The sequence below is a fragment of the Xenopus laevis genome, chromosome 2S, assembly GCF_017654675.1.
Source record: "Xenopus laevis strain J_2021 chromosome 2S, Xenopus_laevis_v10.1, whole genome shotgun sequence".
Classification (NCBI taxonomy): Eukaryota; Metazoa; Chordata; class Amphibia; order Anura; family Pipidae; genus Xenopus; species Xenopus laevis.
Window position 1 is genome coordinate 77,266,867 of NC_054374.1, and position 22,707 is coordinate 77,289,573.

The following is a 22,707-nucleotide window of genomic DNA, read 5'->3' on the forward strand; positions in this document are numbered from 1 at the left end:
AAATTGACAGCTGCCCCAAGTCATGGGGCTGAAACGAGTGGGGAAAACGAAAACCAAGGAAGGAGCTGCTTATTAACCATTAAACACTGCAGCCTGCTCACCTCACTCACGCATAATCGGTGGAACCAGCGGAGTCTGGAGTCGGCATTTTTTGATCTTTGATCTTTCAAAACTCACGTCTGGTGAGTTGTTTGTGCTACTGGCACGATCGGTCTCTGAATTGTGGTTAGAGTGTGTTCACACTCAGCACTTAAAAGTTATGTAATTATTGTGTGCACACAGGGTGAAAAAATAACAACAAGGGCTGCACGTATTGGCTACTCTTTAATGTAATAATTCACAAAACAATCCTTTCTCCTCCATTTTTTATTTTTTAATATTTTTTTATTTTTATTTTTTCTTTAAAATTGCTTTGAATGTAAGTTTGGCACGAAACATTGGATGACACAATTATAGTGTGAATTGTAAAGCACGGTGGTTTTAAATAGACACCAAGGGGGTCAGCAAAAAACGTTTAAAAATACTACACTATATGAAAGTTATTTCTGTTATTCTCCCTCCCCAAATTTATTTGGAGGAATACAGCGACTTTACATTTGGAAGAATTTTCTAACAGGTGGAGGAGAACCTGAGTTGACGCTGGACTTTTGAGAAGTGATCCTAGCTTCCTCGGAATCGAACTATATTTGGACTTTTATGACTAGGAGGTGCCTAGCCATTGGTGTTGACCCTGCAGGACGTTGAGTGTATCTGTTAATTTAGTCAAGGTGGACAAACATTGCTTTTTCCTAGCGGAAGTAATGGCAATTATAGTTCCTTTTATAGTTCCCATAAAATTGGTTTGGAGGGAGCCGTTGGTGTATTTAACGAAAAATATTCCTCAATGGCCTTCTTAATTTGCTCTTTTGTTTGTTGGTCAGAGAGCACTATTTCATTCAAAGGCCAATGTGTTTGTCTATATGGAGGAGGGCCAATCGTAATATCTATTTACACCGGGGCATGGTCTGACCAAGAAATAGGCAATATGGTAGTTGTAAAATTAGATATGAGACATTGACGTGATAAAAAAAAATAATCTAATCTCAGATATACCTGATGCGGGTTTGAGTAAAATATAAATTGTCTATCTCTAGGATGGTTAATTCTCCAGGCATCCTGCAAGATATATTGTCTCATTAATTGCCTAAATCTTTTAGAGAGAAGGTTAGAATTCTTATCAGGTGAGGGATGGGATCTATCTTTATCCTGAGAGAAGGTGAGATTAAAGTCTCCCCCAATTATTGTATGTTGTGATAACAAATTTTGGTATTTCTCCAAGATTTGTTTCAGAAAAGCTAATTAGCTAATTAGTTTCTATTTGGAGAATATATATTAAGAAGGGCAAGGGTATCCAGCCGGCAGGTTTCTTCAGATGAGAACATAACTGTATAAATAAGCCCTCCGGTATCCCCAAATCTCAAATTTTGCCTTGGGATCTATTTTCCATATCCTCACAATGAGCTTTTAACATGGCTAATTCTTCCCTTAATGTCACATTATCATCCTCAATAAAAGCATAACGTTGGGTTAAGTAATCTGCGATTGTTTCCACATGATCAGTGCGCTCTCCCAGATTATCAATATCCTTTCTTAAGGCCTGGATAGCTGTTGAGACTGCTTTAGTGATGGTATTAGTCAGAGTATTTTGTAGGCCCTGCAACTGTTCAGATAATTTTTGCACTGTAACTGGTGTTTGTGGAGAGTCTAAAAGATCTGGAGAGCGCATATGTGCTGCTTGCGACTGACCTGGAGAGGCTGAAGGGTCATAGTCACTAAGCGAGGATGGAGGTGAAATGTGCTCTTGTTCTATCTCTGCGCCATCTCGGAGTACCCAGGTCCATGACGCATGTGCTGACTTGTGCAGGAACGGAGTTAGCGCGCCGGTCTGTTCCTTTTGCTTACATTTCCCCATCGTTAAAAGGTAATTCCGGATCCAGAATTTCCAGTTGCTGAGATAGTAAAGTGCGTCCTGCTCAGATCATGGTTGGCCACGCACCCCCATAGACCCCATTCTAATAAAATAATTCAAATTGTTAAAAATTATTTCCTTTTTTCTCTGTAATAATAAAACATTACCCTGTACTTGACCCTATCTAAGATATGATTAATCCTTATTGGAAGCAAAACAATCCTTTTGGGTTTAATTAGCGTTTAAATAATTTTTAGTGGACTTAAGGAATGGTGATCCAAATAACTGAAAGATCCCTTATCCAGAAAACCTCAGGTCCCAAGCATTCTTCAAGTCCCATACCTGTATAATGAAAATTTGCTTAGAATTACATGTTTTTATACTATGCTAAAGAAGAGATGACCTTTAAAAAAATGCCAAAAATGATTCACATATTGTTTGTTTTGCAAACAAAGGTTTTTTTTTTATATCTGTGTACCAGTTTAATGATTATGTATGTATTTTACAAAATCGTCTTCTCAGTGAGAAGCGAATGTATAATGAGGGTCTTAAAGTGAGGAAAAGTCAGACAGATATGCAAGTGCCTTTCATTTCCCTTAAAATGTTTTTGCTGTCCAATGCCCTTGATATCCCTGAGTTGTGGTTAAAAAAAAGAAAGTCTTTTAATGTCCTACGATAATTTGCTGGCTTTATCCATCTGACAGTAATAAACAAAACACCTTTTGTCTAATAAACTGTATGAATCCAAATACAGAGCATGACCCCCTCTCTTGTTTGTTTACTGTGCAGAAATCTCACATCTCGACCTTTGAGAAGATGTGGGCGTTCATGAGCAGCAGGCCGTCTGCGCTTGTTAAAAGTAACGAGGAAGGCATCCAGCGAGTCCTTTCAGCCGACTATGCACTGCTAATGGAATCAACAGCTATTGAATATATAACTCAAAGGAACTGCAACCTTACTCAAATTGGAGGGCTCCTAGATTCCAAAGGCTATGGAATTGGAACACCCATGGGTAAGATGGCTTCATCACACAGTGAGGGATGCTAGTATACACAAATTATCTCCATCTTTTAACCAGGATTCACATTTTATGTACAAGCTTATAAATGTCCATTTTTACTATAATACCCAGACCATCACAGGATAGGCATTCAGTAATTTGATTTTGGAGTCAGATCTGCACTGTTTCTCATTGTCCACTGTTGATTTATTGGGAAATGCGGTCATAATGGTTAATTGCATTTTTTTTCTCGATTTGCTGCAGAGTTCATCTCAATCTGCACATTGCTTTGTCTTCTCTCTGTATAGTATGCCATTAATCTGCACAGCATAGACGGCCCTGATTAGTGACTAGGGTGGCACGGTGACAGGGCAGGTGGTCGACCCTCTGGCCTAGTGATGGCCCAAATAAAAATCCAGGCCTGAGTATAGGAGGTTAAAATAGAAAGTCATGACATGTATTTTATAATACAGAGCACAGTGGAGTCATATACTGTTTTTCGTAATTTCGGTGTATGACAGAAACTAAATACATAACAAAATTCAGCTTCTTCTATATGCATATCTCTCACGTGTTGACTTCAATTTCGTAGAGAATAGACATCACTTGCTATCTCATGAAAGCTCCATTTTCTTTTATGGGGCAATCTGAAGATAAACTAAGATACATATTTCTCATAGAATGTGGTCCCCAGTATAAATAGGGATTATATCACTAAGGTATACTGCCTATAATAAATATTGAAGGAGTTGTAAACCCTACATAAATTTGTCCCACATTAGTTCTCTTATATAGATGTCCAAAAAACATAATTACAGACGCAATAAAATTCACCAATGAGAATGCAGCTGACCAGCACTATGTCAGCCATATTCTTGTTATCCACGATACTGTGACTATGTTATTTTTGGCTTTACGATATTACATTGTAATAAAACATCAGGGGAAGGACATATTGCTGTAAAGTTATTCTGTGGTAGAAAAACTCTATTTAAAGGGGAAATAAAGCCTAACTAAATAAGTAGACAACTCACAACTCAGATATACAGAATAGAAATGTCACAATATAAAGCTGATTAGAAATTAATTCAGATAATTACTACATGTCAGTTTAGTGTAATTAGCATCAGAATTTAACAATCATCCTTGTAGCATCACCTTATACTACAGACAACCCTTACTTTCTATTTGTAAACTTGCAACAACTCCTAAGCTTAGCTTCTCAACAGCTGCTCAGAGCCCATTGAGCATGTGAGTGGCACAGACACTTTCCAAAATGGTGACCCCCTGCGACAAGTTTAAAGTCCTGAATCATTGCGATTGAGATGCTGAAACTTTAGGCTGGTACAATCAGTTTATAAAATATGGTATTTTTAACCATATACATTTTTAGGGTTTAGTTCTCCTTTAAAGCTTCCAGCTCCAGTTGCAATAACAAAGATCATGGAGTCATATTTATACAGGTCAGGTGGGATTCTTATTATATACTTTTGATGATATAAGTTACAAAATGTTGGCTTATGCATTAATTTGTAGTTCAACAAAATCTAGGTATGGTATCTTAGGTACTCTTATACAAAACTTCTCCAAGTAAAGGTAGTCGAGGTCCTATAGAAGTCAATGGGAGCTCTGCTGATTGTATTGGACATTTTTTTTAACCATTCAGACTGTTAGAGGTTTTTGGATTTTTTTTTGATAAAAAAAATCTGAATAACTAAATTTTAGAGGTTTTTATAGGGGAATGTAATAAAAGATGCAAAGAGCAAAACAATTTGCACAAATAAGAATAAAAAATTGCATTTATGTAATACTCAACTGTTATTGCATTGCAAATTTTCATTGCGCATTGCCCGCTTTTAAGTGCTTGAAGGTGTCATATGGGAGAATGTAATAAAAGTCGGTGATGGAAAAAATATTCGCAATGTGAAAAGTTATGCCTTTGTGCGAAAATATTTTCCTTCTTTTCAGAAGCTTTAAGAAGTTTTATTACATTCACTGCGCACTGGAGCAAACTATAAAATTTGCAAACCTTCTTCCACGGTCGGAAGAGGTCACTAAGCAGTTTCCGGGTTCGCAAAAGCTATATCAAATTTGCACAAAGGCATAACTTTTCGCATTGCAAGTATTTTTTCTGTTACCGACTTTTATTACATTCCCCCATTAGAGGGTTATTCAGATCTTTTAATACCTTTCATGGCATTTGTAGTTTTAGAGAAATAGAGTTTAATAGTGGTCTCACCTCTAAAACCTATAAAGTCAGTAATTAGTAATTAGACCTTTTATACATAAGCCTCCACATACAAAGTTGATCCAAGAACTGGTTCCAATGCCAACTGGTTCCAATGGTTTGAAAGTAGACTGCTTGCAGTGTTTATTTTGCCTACCTTTGGATCAGCTAGAAGTTAGAATCAACTTTATGGGGCAGATTTACAAAGCTCGAGTGAAGGATTCGAATTAAAAAAACTTCGAATTTCGAAGTGTTTTTTTGGCTACTTCGACCATCTAATGGGCTAGTCCGACCGTCGACTACGACTTCGACTACGAATCGAACGATTCAAACTAAAAATCGTTCGACTATTCGACCATTCGATAATCGAAGTACTGTCTCTTTAAGAAAAACTTCGACCCCCTAGTTCGGCAGCTAAAAGCTACCGAACTCAATGTTAGCCTATGGGGAAGGTCCCCATAGGCTTGCCTGTGTTTTTTTGATCGAAGGATATTCCTTCGATCGTTGTATTAAAATCCTTCGAATCATTCGTTTCGAAGGATTTAATCGTTCGATCGAACGAATAATCCTTCGATCGTTCGATCGTAGGATTTGCGCTAAATCGTTCGACTTCGATATTCGAAGTCGCACGATTTTAGTTCCTAGTCGAATATCGAGGGTTAATTAACCCTCGATATTCGACCCTTAGTAAATCTGCCCCTATGTGTATATCTACTATCTAAGCATATGGTCCATTACATAATATGTTATTGTGCTTCATGGATTTTAATATGGTCAATTAAAGGTGAATTTTTATACAAATATTATTTTTTTTGATGCTCTGTGCTTCTTTTTCTTTGTATATTTGTGTTGGTCTGTAGGGAGTCAGGCATACACATGTAACATGGGCAATAGCTGTTTGGTATGGTAGTTGCTCCCTCCAATGTTTTTGACTTGGCATCCCTATTGTTCCTTTGTCTGTACTGTTTCCTCTGCAAGGCAATGCTTAGAAAACAATTTCTGCAAATCTTTTGTTGCCAGAGGGCGGTGCTCTGTAATTTTTTTTTTCCCTTACTGCATAACAAGACTTCATATCTGTTAGGTCTGTTAAACAAATTCTTTAATTGGCTTAAAGGAATAAGTGAATTAGTTTATAGATTTCCTTTTTTTTTTAACTCTGTACTTGTCTCTTCTAGTAGTGAATAATTACATTTTGTGTAGAGATTGATTTACAATATAGTACAGCAAAATGTCTGTTTCCCTTTGGCTTTTCTTTTATTTCTTTATTGTTGTTGGTTAGTAGTACTTATACTTAAAATAAAAATCCATAAAACCAAATTAAATCAACTAATAAGTATGCCTTGACATGAGAGAGCACTTGTGGTGTTTAAAAGAGAAAGTTATAACACTCTCACTGATAGTCCTGTGCCTAGTTTACTTGTTATTTGAGACATGAGGGGTCATTTACATCAAAAAATACAGTGAGCAATTTCTAGAGAATTGCCATGCTTTTTATCCCATAATGCAACAGTGTTGTTGTGTTCGTGAAAGAGCATTGCATCTGATGTATTTGAGGCCAATGCATCAAAATAAACAAGATGATTCAATTACACTTGCATTTGTTGGGTTGGCATCATTTCTGATGTTTGGCATGATAGTGACATGCGCATCTCATTCTTCAGACACAATGTGCTGCATCAATTGATGCAAATTACTAAAGAAACTCCGGAGCTACCACCTGGTCTAGAAGTGGCAGCAGCTCCAGTGGAGGCACAGTTATACTAAAGTTCACACAGTGCATTTTGACAAAGTACCTTTAAAAAAAGTGGTTTAACTCAACTGATTAGTTACTGGACTTCATTGTCTAAAGCTTTTTTGTGATTGGTTGGGGGAGACTTTTTCATTTGCTGTTTTTTTGCATTAGGTTCTCCATATCGAGACAGGATCAGTATTGCTATCCTTCAACTCCAGGAAGCTGACGAGATTCACAAAATGAAAGAAAGATGGTGGAGAGTCGGGGGATGCCCAGAAGAGAAAAATAAAGAGGCCAGTGCTCTTGGAATTCAAAACATGGGGGGCATTTTTATTGTGTTAGCAGGTGGACTTATCCTCTCAGTGGTGGTAGCCATGGCAGAGTTTGTGTACAAGCTTAGAAAAACAGCTGAAAGAGAACAGGTAAATGATTAGTCTGTATTAAAATTATTTTATATACATTCATGCGTTTCACTTTTCAGGCAAAATGGTGAATATTTACCTTTCCTCTAACTCTTATCACATAATTATATGGCAAAATTTTGCCTCCTATCCACTTACAATGCCAATGAGTGCAATAGAAGACTATTACAGTATATAATTGGCTTTGTGTTAGTTTATAAGACGAGAGGTGTGGGTAATGTGAGGGATTCTGAAAGAAAAAAACTTGGGTTAGGTCACAGATAGGGGATGATTTTCTTAAAACCAATATAGGACTGAGTACTGTACCATATTAAACGGCATGTAAAGGCAAAAAAATAAAATCCCATTTTTACTTTCTTTAATGAAAAAGAAACCTATCTCCAATATACTTTAATTAAAAAATGTGTACTGTTTTTATAAGAAACCTGACTGTATGCAAAGAAATTCTCCCTTCATTTACTGCTGTGGAGAGGAATTGTCAGACCATCCCTAACTGCTCTGCAGGGAAACAATAATTCTTATGAACAGCAGGGGGAGCCCCTGCCTTACATCCTAGCCATGTAGAACTCAAACAGCTTTGTTTGTTTCCCTGTAGAGCAGTTGGCAACTGTGTAGAAATTTGTATTGGATTTTATTTTTGCCTTTACATCCCCTTTACTGTTTCCAACTCCAGCTGCAGGGACAAAGGTCATGGAGCCAGATTTAAACAGATAAACTGGGATTCTATTTGGAGGATTATTTTGCTACAGCCACTGGTTCTGTAGAGTTGGAGAAAGTTTGTATCAAACAGAAACTATAAAATCCACATTAGATTGCATGACAACACAGTATCCAGTGCACTCTGCATATTCTGATTATTAATCAGTCTGGCCATATCGGCTTCTGGCAGATATTATTTGACTTGTGCTGTTTTGATAATTTATCATGATCCCTAAGCAGCCCAGACCACACTGAGCATGTGCACAGTCTTGGTCTTGCAAAGATGTTTAAGCAGTAAGTTCATGTTTATGTTTAGTATACAAAATACAGCATTTCTAGCTTTATTCTGTTTTAGACTTTACTTCCCATTTAATGTACACTATTTTGCAGTCAAATTTACAAAAACGGCAGACCTCACAAAAGCCTCATTATTACATTTTTTACATTGAACATTACAAATAGAACAAATGACTGTAGCTTCATCAGTTTGGGAAATTTGTACTTAAAACATTACTCCATCTCTAATTGGTGTTTCTCAATAATTTCTATCTTGACATATCAATGTAAATATAACAACATTTTTCCACTTGACTGTATATGCTATGTAAAGATGCATCATAGTATCACTAACGATTCCTATATTATGCTAGGGTGCAACAGGCTTTAATGTTTACCGTTGTGTTCTTTCTCTAGCGATCTTTCTGCAGTACTATGGCTGATGAGATCCGATTGTCCCTTACTTGCCAGCGACGAGTCAAACACAAACCACAGCCGCCCGTCATGGTAAAGAGTGATGCGGTTATTAATATGCACACTTTCAATGATAGGAGATTGCCAGGAAAGGACAACATGACCTGCAACACTGGACTGACACCTGTGTTCCCATAGAATTACTACTATCCCAGAGACCAACTCCACGACACATCCTCAGACTAATGCCCTCTCCAGCAATGTTGACTCTTACAGAGACATTGGGCATCCAGCCAACGAACACTCTCCAGCCAGAAGTGTCCTGTTTACAAATAAAGAGGCAAACAATTGCCAAGTTGTTTCATCCTCAGTCGATATTGAGAAGTCCCAAACTTGTGACTTTTTATGAGCATGGCAATAAAAATAAAAAGAACTCCTTTCTTTCTCTTTTTGTCTGTGCTGGTGTAGAACCATTGACTTAATGGATGACCAAGTCCTATCTTGTGGTACCTTTTGAACACACACTTGGTCGGCCAGTCTAATCTGTGGGAACTCATACCTCAGTGCTGTGCCTATAAGAAGTTTGCAAAAGGTGCAGCCTTTAAGATATGTCTGAATCAGACAGCTACTGGGCCTTTTAATAAGGCTGTGTCATGAAGAGTAAGACTTCTGAACTAATGCAAATCTAGAAGCAAACACTAAGCTGAAAAAAGGGAAAAAATATTCAGTCACCAGGTTTAATGAACTGTTTTCCCTATCACAAATCAACAAGACTTTCAGCACGAACCTACAACTTGCAAGGAAATCCATAACACACAGTAATGCCATAATATACATAATTTTGTTATAATGTTTCTTTATTAAAGTTAAATGTGTCCTTATCATTCAGCTTCATTTTATATGATACCCAGTGTTAACTATGTTTTATCCACCAATCCTGGCAGGTAACCAAAGAAAGAGGATTGCTTAGTAGAGTCAGTGGCTTATTAGTACTGGGGAATTCATTGTTACTACTAACTACCATTCATAAACCCAAAGCTATAGTAATAATTTCATTTATTATATTAAAGTTAGTCATTTTCTTGGATGTAAGAGCAGAGTAAGAGAAGAACCCTTCTTCCCCCATACTGATTAGGATGTTGGAAAACATTTAGCACAAATATTTCTACCTTTTGGGGCAGACATTCCTTGTATACTATTGCACAAAGCTGCATCTGTTTTTATTCAAACATAGGCATTCTATACCCCTAAGATGTGGGACAGCTGCATATGGCCAATGGCATGTATCTCTGCCCATAAATCCTCCCTTGGTTTTTGCGAGAATAAAAACAAAGTGAATCCCTCTGCAACACTTACGTATCTTCTTCAGGTCTCCTAATTAACTCTTTATGAAACCATTAATTATACATAGCAAACAGAAGGCGTGCAACCATCTTATATGTGCAGCAATTTAACAATTAATTGCTGCACATAAAAAAAGCAATTTAATCATAATTAATTTTAAAAAATTGTCTGTCTCTGCTATTAAGAGAACATAAATGAATTACAAATAAAGAAGTGATCAAATGCATTTGCATAAAAACAACAATACCAATGAGTGTAATGAGCCCATCATATCTACGCAAAATAAACATTAAAATATTGGAGCTACTATAGTACTTAAAGGGAAAATAATAAAAATGGAAATATTTGCAGCAGGTCTGTTAATGATAGGTATAGGCGAGAGTAGTGATTGCCAAACCCGTTGAGCTTCACAATTTCCAAGATATCACCAAAGTAGCACAGATGGTAATGTAAATATATTGAATAATCAATACAAAAATGCTGATAATGTGTGCCTGATGAATCCTATCATGGCTCGATTTTGAGAAATGGTAACACTGTTAAGTCAAAGTAATGGTTCCTGTAATGTGCACTTAATTAATGTGCATTGTGGCAGGGGCGATCCGTGGGCTGCAGCAACCCCGAAGCCGTCCCCCGCTCCGCGCTTAAAAGTTTAGCATCAGACCGGGTCAAAAGGGGCGGTATCAGTAGTGCAATGAGTGCGTACTGCGCTTTCTGCACTAGCAGAGCCGAATTTCCGGTTTAAAAACCCGGAAATTCGGCTCATAAAGTTACAGGAGGCGGCTTTTTGCCGCCCCTTGTAACTGGCCATTCACTGCCGTCTGAGGCAAGGTGCTCATCTTGCCTCATGGCAGGAACAGCCCTGCATTGTGGATTGTCAGGTTCTGAAATCTTTTACCTATTAGGGGTTTCTTTCACTGCTTACACATTTCATCAATATCATTCTGAAAAAAAGTTAATGTGCTGAAATGTTCTTAGTTTGCCCAGGTGCAGCAACCCATAGCATTAGCAACTAATCAACAGGTAGCATTTAATGCCTTTTATTATTTCATATATGGGGGATTGGTCTCACATTTCAATGAATGTTCCTTCGATTTGCTATTTTACGTTAGTGGATAACAACCTAAACTTGAACAAAGTTCATTTTAGTGTGACAAAAGTGAAGCTTTATCTATTCAGTCTTCCATTTATCTGTAGTTTGGTCAGTAATTTTTTCCCTCTTGAGCCATCAAGGCTTTACAAATAGGGGCAATATTTACTGATAATTGTATTTTTGGAAACTGAACAAAACAATCAAGCAAGTAGTTTTATAAAATATAATAGCGCAGTACAGCAGTCTACCACTCCGCAGAATTGTCATTTGCAAAAGACAGACAAAAATTTACACTTTGGAACATAACAACTAGTGCATCACTTTAGGCATCATTTACTACTTGCAAAGTGCAAAAAATGGTTGCAGTCTACCATGTTTTTTGCACTTTGAGCCCTGCCTGCAAGAAGAAGAATTGTTGCAGGTACTTGCACTCCATTTTGGAGCAAAGTTATCTCCATGAATAAAGTACTGTTTGTGTTTAGCAATGATGTACTCATGAGGATCAGGCGGGGCATTTAGGCATCTCCCCTCCTTCCCCCTAATTTTTGTATCAGTCAAATGTTGTTCACCGTACTATGTGCAAGATTTCATATCTCTTTATATTTAAGGTATACAGTACAGCTAGATCCTAGATCTAAGTGATATTTAGATGAACACCAAAACGCTTGCTTTTGCACCTGTTAGTGCTCTTACCCCCATGTGTAATAAAAGGCACAAAGACTGAAGCAGATCTGTTTTTTAACATTTGCTTTTAGGTCAAAGGTTACCAGTTCTCATACTGAGATTTAAGGTTATGCAACTAACAATATAACGTTTTCATTACATGTTATATTGTTAAACGTCATCAAAGAAAAGGTCACTCTTTGCCAAAAGCCTGGAATGCATCAATTATATAAATGTCATATTTTAATGCAATCTCAGTTTGTATTTTATCACAGCAGCAGTATATACTGTATACACTGATGTTAATATTTGCCGTTTATTTTACAGGCATTTGTGCTATATAGGAAAACCAGTGATCTGTAGAAGCTTAAAAGTAAGCTACTGACACATGTGCTATGGATATAGATATACAATGATTGGCCAATGCAGTCCCATAATGACTCATGATCCCACATGCTGAAAAGGGTTATTAACTGATATTTTGGTGGTAAATGCTGGTGACATTTGCTTCATAGTATAAATGGACAATTCACACATTTGTAGAGCCATATTGCTGTCAGGAATGAATGTGAAAATATGGTTTATTGTGACTCAATTTATGACATGAGCTCCTTGAGTTGGGCTTATGTAAAAAAAAAAGTGCATAAAAACCCCAAAAAATGAATATTCTTTATTTCCACAGAGATATTTGATTCCTAAGATTAAGTGGAAACCTCAATAGTCAGTCCCTGACCAGCGAGTGGACAAATTTACCCACCTCCACTTAGGCTAGCAGGGTCGTTCAGTCCCTCCCTCACCTTGGATCCTGTTTGAGTGGGTGGTTCAGAGTTTCTCTAAAAGCGAGAAGGAAATTTAATACGTTTTTATTTAAAAGGACAAGTTGGTTACAGTTTGTTCTTTATGTACAGTTGTTTATTAAAATGGAAAAATAAATATCTTTTTTAAAATGGTCCCAAAGGCAGCTCATGTCGCTTAACTCTGTGAAAGATACTTGGCAAACTATGGAGACATTCCCAATGTGCACCATGAAAATGTAACATCAAATTATTTGCAACTAACTAGAACTGTCTAGTCATTGTTGCCTCCAAAAATGCATCTACAGATACCATGCATTCATTTTTTTCTGGGGGAGGGGGGCTGGACGTGCAGCTGTGTGTGATAAATGCTTCAATTTATCCTGCCTTATCTGTATATTAGTATTAGTATTTGTCCTAGTGGATTAATTATTTTTCCAGTGATTTAGTGGTATAAAAATACAGATATTTACATTTTAAATCATCCATTACTGGATCAAAACACAAGCAGCAGGAGACAGTTGATCCGTAGCCGATGCATGGTCCTTCCATCCTTCCCTTCCTCCCTACCTTTCCCTTCCCTACCTTCCCTTTCTTCCTTCCTCTTGATAGGTCTCAAAATCTGCTTTATCCATTTTCCCTTTTCCCACTGCCCAAACTAAGCTCTGACTCTAATCATGTAGTTGGAATCATTGGCTTCTACTCCCTCCAGATCTGTGTTTGTATTTTGAATCTGTAAAGGTAATTTCTGCAATTTATTAAGCAACCCCAGTGACTTTGGTTGCATTCATACTTTTGATGGTACAGAGTCTTCAAAATAAATGCTGACATTGTAATTATTTACATAGATATCAATCAAGGCTTATTTGCTTGTTGTTTGACTTTTTTAACCAAAACACCAGGTTCACCTGCATCACAACGTCTTTTACTAAATATTTTTTTTAATCAAGTCAATGTATCTATAACAGGACTGTTATCTATTCTTTAAAAAAAATTGAAGCCATTGGTAGTATGTTGTATGTTGTAATGTGAAATGAATAGAACATGCAGAAGAGCATCTTTCCATGTAACAAGCAAGAGTTATTATTATTATGAAAAAGGACTCACAGTGCCGTCCATGTTCTGCGAAGGACAATAAGGGCAGCAAGCAAGGGATTGTGGGAATGAAAGTCTTGGAAGGAGGAGAGCCAATTTCTGATACATTGTTTCTATAGTGTGGCAGGGACTATCAAAGTAATTTAGAAATGAATGAAATAATTGAACATTTTTATGAATGTCTTTTGGAAAGTTGCTTAGAATTACATTATGTATGCAAAAAACAACATAGTTGGGTGGACATGCTCTTTATTGTGGATGCTGCTGGCATCTTTGCTATAAGAAACAAAATATGGCATTGAATAATCTATATTTGTAAGCATTTCTTTTAATTCTCATGCCTTCTTTCTTCATCGAAGAAAGTGTGTTTGCAGGTACATTTCTGAGCATGTATTGCTGCTTATCATTTGAGGATATCTGTAATGCTTAACACAAATTTTCTACTAATCTTGGTGCAGACCTGGACCAATCATCAGATAATGTTAGTAAAAGCTTCAGATTATGCTACACAAGCTTTTTGGGGTGTCCTGTTTTGATAAATATTGATTTAGGAAACAAACGACTCTGTCCCAAAAACTATATTGCCATAATATAGTGGATCACTACGCAGGTCTCATGCTTTTCACTAAACAGATGATTGCGGCATGTTGCTTCTGCCGGGTTCCCACCAAGCTTGGAACACTGTAGAGGACTGAGTGCAAATTGCTACAAAAATTTAAGAGTAGCCACACTCAATATACTTCCTGACCCCTTTCTTAAGGTCTTCTTCCAAATCTGAGGGTGAGGAAAAGAGAAGAGTCTTTTAATCTAAGCTTAAATGTTTAAACTTAAGTTCATCCTTATAGAAAACAGTTACAATCATATCAAATAAGACACATATGGGTCAAAAAGGCATTCATGGTGCATTTAGCTCAATGTAAGACTACATGAAACTCTAGTATAACCATTGCAGTATCCAGTGTCCCACTAAAAGTTTTACAAAGTGTTAACACACATATTAACACACACAAAACCGCAAAACAAAAACAGGAGTCTCTGACTATAACTGAACATTCGGTACAGGATTTTACATAACTCTTCCTAAAAGTGACCAATTGCCAATGTCACACCAAAACAGTGATTTTGTCTAGTAATGTAGCTAGAAACAAGTTCCTTTAAGTCAAACTAGTATCTAGTAGCAAGTACAATAACAGCCAATAGCTGTGTTTGCCCTGGATCCTAAATGGCACCATGTGACATAGGAAACAATCTGGGGCATGTAATAAAAATCGGTAAGGGAAAAAAATATTCACAATGAGAAAAGTTATGTCTCTGTGCGCACAAATTTTCCTTTGCGGAAATTTAATATACCTTTTGCGAACCCGAAAACTATTTAGAGACAGTGGAAGAAGGTTTGCAATTTTATAGTTAGCGCCAGTGTGCAGTGAATGTAATAAAATCTCTTACTGAAAAAGTTGTTACGTTTGCTCCAAAAGATTATGAGACATTCAAGCACTTCTTAAAAGTTGGCAATGCACAATGAAAATTCACAACAGCTTAAGGAAGAGTATTAGTAGTTGCGAAATGCAAATTTTTATTCTTATTTGTGCAAACTGTTTTGCTCTTTGCGACTTTTATTACATCCCCCCATATATGTTCCAAGGTGATCCAGGAATTTGTAAACGCCAAAAAATCTTCTCCAGTACACATATAAGGCTATATTTTGCTCCACAATCACTCTATTCTTATGCTTATCATGAAACGAAACACCTATTATCCAGGATATAATTCAACATTTAAAATTTCTATAACTATAGTTTTTGTAAACATTTTGTAATTTTTATTTGTTTCATAGTAACCGTGTTACTTTCAGACCATACTAGAAAAATGTATATAAGATATAAATATATATATAAATACATAAATATATATATATACTGAATTTGATATTATTTTACTTTTTAACACTGTGATATATTCAAGTGCACAGTTTGCTGTAAGGGGTAATATGGTTTTAAAGTTTTAAATAAAACAAGTTTATATAATATGCATGTGTGTCTTTTTTTTTCTTTTTGATGTCTGCAAGTTGCTCTTTCTAGGATTTTGCAAAAGAAGCACTTTCAGAAATACAATAGTACCCCTTACTCTTAAGTCTTCATCCCTCTGGTCGCTGACCCTCTCCGCCACCATGTAAATGCAAATATTGTCAGTGGGTAGAAGGTTTATTACATCTCACTGAAATACGTAACTTTCTAAATACAATCAAACTCTGCGTTCTCCCCTTCTCAGCAACCTGTCTCTCTTCATTCTTGCTTCATGCAGGAGGTGGAGTCAGATTGTGATTGACAGTTAGGTCTAATACATCCATTGGGTGGAGGGGATGTACCCTTTGCCTAGAAGATGCATTAGAGCTCTCTCTTTCAAGATCACCAGCTCTGATATCCCTGTTTCTTTGAATACATGGTGTTTGTCACCATGTTATTTTATTAACTTTTGGTTGTGTTGAGTTGGTTATTTGAGTTTGCTCTAAGGTAGTTCCCCCAAAAGACATATTAGACCTACTTGTAGATAAAAATCTGATCCTGACTTCTGCATGAAGAGAGCATAAAGATTGACAGGTCACTGAAGCAGATATAAATTGATTATTTTAGAATACCAGTACAGAGTTTTAGTTGATTATATTTAGAAAGTGTCTTACTTCAGTAAGATATAGCTTATATTAAAAGGGTTATTCACCTTTAAATTAACTTTTAGGGGCCGATTCACTAACTTCGAGTGAAGGATTCGAAGTAAAAAAACGTCGAATTTCGAAGTGTTTTTTGGGCTACTTCGACCATCGAATGGGCTACTACGACCTTCGACTACGACTTCGAATCGAACTATTCGAACTAAAAATCGTTCGACCATTCGAAAGTCGAAGTACTGTCTCTTTAAGAAAAAACTTCGACCCCCTAGTTCGCCATCTAAAAGCTACTGAACTCAATGTTAGCCTATGGGGAAGGTCCCCATAGGCTTGGCTAACTTTTTTTGATCGAAGGATATTCCTTCGATCGTTGGATTAAAATCCTTCGAATCGTTCGATTCGAAGGATTTAATTGTTCGATCAAAGGAATAATCCTTCGATCGTTCGATCGCACTATTTGTGCTAAAATCCTTCGACTTCGATATTCGAAGTCGAAGGATTTTAATTCCCAGTCGAATATCAAGGGTTAATTAATCCTCGATATTCGACCCTTTGTGAATCGGCCCCTTAGTATAACGCAGAAATAACATTCTGAGACAATTTTGCATTGCTATTCATTTTATTTTATTTGTGGTATTTTCATTATTTAGCTTTTATTCAGAAGCTCTTCAGTTTGTAAGTTCAGTAATGTGGTTGCTAGGGTCCAAATTAACCTACCAATTTGAAAGTAAAGGAAACAGACCAGGAACAGGCAGTACTTTAGTCTGCAAACACCCTTTATTGGTGTATTTTCACTCACGACATGTTTCGGGAGCCAGTCCCTTTTTCAAGTGAGAAATTAACCTAGAGCCATGCCCTGATTTGAACAAGAGAATAAGAATGTGTTATTGGGAGAGGACCTGAATAGAAAAATGAGTAATAAAAAGTAGCAATAGCCTTAAATTGTACAGCCTTACAAAGCTTTCCTTTTCAGATGTGGTTATTGACCCCCCCCCCCCCCCCCATTTGAAACCAGAAAAGAATAAAACTATAAAAACTTTAAAAAGGAAAAAATGAAGAGCAGATCAATGCTATGCAAGTAAATGAGTACTACCAGACATGTACACTGATGCTTACATACAATGTATATAAGCTGGGCTCATACATTCCCTCCATTTGCCAGTGCCATTACATTTCCCTAAAACAAACAGCAGTTTTCACCCAAGGGCCATTTTCCCTCTGACACATCATCAGTGCATTTATATCTGCAAACAGGACATATGCAATGTAAAGTTCATGCAAATAAAGGCAGAATTTACCAAGTCCTGCTTGGATTGAGCTTTGTAATGATTACGCTGAGCTCAGGAGAGGGGGTTAGGAGTTGAAATAGGATCAGACAGTTAGAGCAGAGTTTCTATGAGAACTAGTAATGCCATATTTTCAATGGCTGCTAGACTGGAGGGTGTGTTTTTTTAATCTGAGTTGAGAAGAACTGAACATGCTCAGTTGCCAATAGCGAAACTGTGTTAGAGGAGCAGAAGGAATCCTAAGTGATTAAGGGGGGTGATGCAGCCTTACTATTAACCTTAAACAACCAGAGTGGCAGATATTTAGAGATTTTAAAGTGGCTCTTCGGTGATAAAATTTTTGTGTGGGGTGTTAACATGTCCTTTAAAGTCAATTTCACTAATGGTTCCTACCTGCTGCTGATCTTTGCACTGTGTTTTACACTTGTATTAAGTGCAATTTCTACCAGGTGATCACACCCTTTCACCAATGTCAATGTACTGTATGTGAAATATTATGTTATTGGAATTGCTGAAATATGGTTGGATGATTTGCATGACTGGAGGGTCAATTACAGATTAAAGAGTAGTTAAGTCTGCCCAGTATATTGCAGTGTTCTATGTCTGACCCATTGTTAATTAATAAATTCTAATTCCCCTAAGCAGTTCCCAACCCACTGTTACTTATCCCTAACAACACACTGACCTGGGATAAAGGAGAGAAGGGTTAAATCACTGGGATTGCAGGGATAATGGTGACTAATCGCTGTAAAGAGGATTCGGCTGAATACTGAACCGAATCCGAACCCTAATTTGCATATGTAAATTAGGTGTGGGAATGAGAAAATATTTTTTACTTCCTTGTTTTCTGACAAAAAGTCTTGCGATTTCCTTCCTCACCCCTAATTTGCATATGCAAATTCGGATTTGGTTCAGCCAGGCAGAAGGATTCGGCCGAATCCGAATCCTGCTGAAAAAGGCAGAATCCATGCCAAATCCCAAACCGAATCCTGGATTCGGTGCATCCCTAATATATATATATATATATATATATATATATATATATATATATATATATATATATATATATATATATATATATACATACATGATAAATCAATAACAAGTGAATGCTTAATGTGTTTTTTTAGAAGGAAGTACTTTGAGATTAATGAAAATAGGAATTATCTAATGAAAAGCATATACAGGTATGGAACCTGTTATCCAGAATGCTCTCGGCCTGGGGTTTTCTGGTTAATGGATCTTTCCGGAATTTGGATCCTCAGGTCTTAAAAATCATGTAAACATTAAATAATCCCAATAGGCTTGTTTTGCTTTCAATAAGGATTAATTATATCTTAGTTTGGAACAAGTACAAGTTACTGTTTTACAGTATTATTACAGACAAAAAAATTGGATTATTTTATTATAATGGAGTCTATGGGAGACAGTCTTTCCGTAATTTGGAGCATTCTGTATAATGGGTTACAGGAAAATGGACCCCATACCTGTACTTAAAGGGAATACATCTTCTTATTTCTTGTTACTGATGGCACATTACATAGCAAAATACTTTGACAGTACAGATGAAGATGCCTCTTTAAGCACAATGATAGACAGTTAATTTTTGAAGGATGTTGCCTATTGTAGTTTTAAATAGGCTGGAGGGTCTCTGGCTACTGATCAAAGGTTAAAGAGAATGATTTTACCATATCATATGGCGCATGACAATGCAGATGTTAAAATACAATTCAGCGAGATTGTCTGACCATGATAATGTGTTTCTCTTCCACCTAATAAAAACATAACACTGCAATTAGAGAAGACAGCGAGAAAACTGATGAGGTTTTTACAATGTGCCAAAGTCAGCATTTTCTTTTTCTTTCCCTTCCATATTTATTTTATGCATCTAAGTGAAAATGGGAGTCATTAGCATTGTGCTTTATAGCTAGAGATGGCTCGTCTTCACAGTATGGCAGGTGTGAAAAGCTGCCATGTATTTAGTGCCTAAAAGATTTCCATATCAACCATTTTATTTCCAAAGAGTCAGTCGTTAAGATTTAAAATAGGGAATATCTTCCAAACAATTCTTAATTCCTATTTTATCATTATTTTATTATCATTATTCTAGTGCTAATCTCTGTACCTAGAAATCTACACAACATGCAATGGGGAAGTGACTGCCCAGGTCCTCTGATACAACATACTGGGGGTTATTTATCAACACTGGGCAAATTTGCCCATGGGCAGTAACCCATGGTACCCAATCAAATTGCTGCATTCATTGTTCTACTTGCAGCTAATCACTGATTAGTTGCTATAGCTAACTGCCCGGGCGCAAATTTGATAAATGAGCCCCACTGTATACTGTACAATTGTTAAATGATTTTGTTATGTATCTGTGAGATATATATATATATACTGTGAGATATATATTTATCCTGCATGCCAGACTGAAGGACAGGAGAACTAAGGGGTGCCTGGGGTCACACCAGCAAAATCCAGTGGGCACAGGCATGCTATGTACTTACTGCTTGCCATCGGGCCCGTGTAAGTATAGCAACACATTGTGACCTGCTGTCCCATCTTGAGCAGCTGAATGATGTGTTTACTGGCATTTGACCACTGTTAAACTAAATTCTTTGTCACTGATTAGTATAGGGTGCCCAAGATGGTCCAATATTAATTATATATGTTTGATTATGACCTTGTGTCTGGTAACATCATTAACCCAGAGGCCTGTTCAGTTCATTCTTTACAATAAAACATTTGTCCAACATTACATATTATTATCATATAGCCGCCTATCCCTTATACCTAAATAAATGTTTGTATCATCCAGGTATTGACTTTTGCTTGAATGTGTTGCTGGAGTGGTACAGGATATCTTATCTTTGCCATGATTACAAGAGCCTCGGCTGACAAAAAAATAGATTATGCTTCCCTGGACAATAATTTCTCTGTATGCATTTCTAAATATGTTACATTATCTAGAGGGTTTGGTGGTAAAACCTGCATCTAGATAGCCTTTAATAAGACAGAATAAATAGGAAGAGGGACAAGTGATCCTTATCTACTATGATAGTTTCTAAAGGATTCTCTGATTATATTCATGCTGTGTAAAATATAGATATGTTTTCCATCTTTTATTTCAGATTGAAGCACCAGTTTGTGTAAAGATAAACTGTGCAATTCTTGCAGTAATTCTTTATATTATCTCTGCCATGCACATGGGGCATATAAAATGCAGTTAGTGCACTGATTGTTACTTTGTAGCCACATTATATTATGTGATGTTCATAAATATGCATATAATAATGGTTAATAATGAAAACATGTTTCTGTATGAGAAAGTGTAGCTCATGTCTAAAGGAGAAAACTAGATAAAAATAATGAAGATCTAATGGGAGAACAACCACAATATGTTCCAGTTGAATTATAAGTTTACTAATGGAAAGCCTTCTATTGACAGCCTCCCCTAAATAAAACTTACATCTCTCCTAGTAGCATGTCACAGACGATTCACATACCTTGTTTTAATTCACTGTCTATGAATTGCCTTTACAGTTTTGTGGAATTTTGCCGCAAATTGTCTGACGAAAAAAATTCACTCATCACAATTCTCCATTACGAAAATCCCCGCTTATCAGCAGTGCCAGATTTCCGTGCCTGGTGCCTCTTTTACACACACCCCGATACCAGTGCAAGCGTGCGCGAGTGCATGCGGCTGCCCACTGTGGTGCTGCGACCCAGTGCTAAGCAAGAATGCGGCCGGGAATGCCACCACTGAAAATTTGCCGCCCTAAAACAGGGCCCTTGTGGCCTCGCCACAAATCTGGGCCTGCTTATAAATTCAATATGATATGTTTGTGAAGATTCTCATTCATCCAGATCAGGGCTGTCCAACTGGCGGCCCGCGACCCACCCTTCTTTGGCCCCCCAGATGCTGTGTCTGGTTACCATATGTAAACTTTAAAAGGTATCACTGTAGAGATAAACTGCACCCCTAAACCTCAAATTCAGACTCTAATCCCCTGTATTGTTCACACCTGTGACCCCCCTGTATTGTTCACACTTGTGACACCTCTATTGTTTATATCCTAAAGCCTGAACTGTTCACACCTGAGACCCAGACTGAAACTGCCCACATTGTTCACCTGTTCACACTTTATTCAAAATGCTAATGTCGCACCAGCACTGTGAACAGATACAAATTGGGCATATGATGGATTCTTTTGGTTGCCGCTGGCATAGGTACAGATTGGGGTTAAAAATATGATGGATGTTTTGTTTTATGCTGGCACAAGTACAGATTGGGGCCTGGAGGCAATCTGAGGGATTGACTGCCATTGGCATAGGTACAAATGGAGGCAATATGATAGGTGCTGGCACAGGTACAGGGAGCTATATGACTGGTAAGGTGGGAAATGGTAATGCAGGACTGGGTGGGGGGGCACTGATTGAAGCCTTTGCCTAGGGTGCAAAAATACCTTGACCCGGCCCTGCCTCCCTGTGTGTGCCATTCTCTGCATGCCCAGTGCTGCTTGGTTGTGCCATTCTCTGCTTGCCCAGTGCTACCTGTGGAATGGAAGCCTGTTAGGGGTTTGTTCTTGGGGTTATTAGCATTTGGAAATTGTTGTTAAGGGCCCCTAAGGTGTTTAATCATGTGTTGGGGGGGTTGTTGTATTATCCACAGGGGAGGAGGAGGCATATGGATTTAAGGGTATGTTTTTAACATGACTTCAATTTTTCACATATGAGTGATGAGGGATTTCGCTGCAGTGAGCACCAACCATTTGTTTTTTTGGTGTGCTACCACAGTTAATGTGGATATGATCTTAAAAGTTCTTGTGGTAATATGGGTGTGGTTTACAGTGGGTGTGGTTTAAAAGGGGGAGTGGCCAACACTGACTTCCATTATTGGCCCTCCTCCACATAGGCCAGTAAAATTTTGGCCCTCTGTACCACAGAACTTGGACAGCATTGATCCAGATCATGGTATATCTGTAGAAATCAGTCAAATCAACTGCACTTGCTGTGTTTTTTTTCCTTGAAGACATTTCACCAGTGATC

The 22,707-nt window shown here is 37.3% G+C and overlaps 1 protein-coding gene across 1 annotated transcript in view; it reads left to right on the top strand.

The window, feature by feature from the left end:
• The window catches only part of grik3.S (glutamate receptor, ionotropic, kainate 3 homeolog S), a 228,697-nt gene extending 218,569 nt beyond the window's left edge, over window positions 1-10,128 (top strand). The window contains exons 14-16 of the mRNA XM_041584018.1: window positions 2,738-2,960; window positions 7,079-7,329; window positions 8,722-10,128. Coding sequence (XP_041439952.1) covers window positions 2,738-2,960; window positions 7,079-7,329; window positions 8,722-8,916 — 669 coding nt within the window. The 3' untranslated portion in view covers window positions 8,917-10,128. The remainder of the gene's footprint in view (window positions 1-2,737; window positions 2,961-7,078; window positions 7,330-8,721) is intronic.
• Window positions 10,129-22,707: the final 12,579 nt, after the last annotated feature.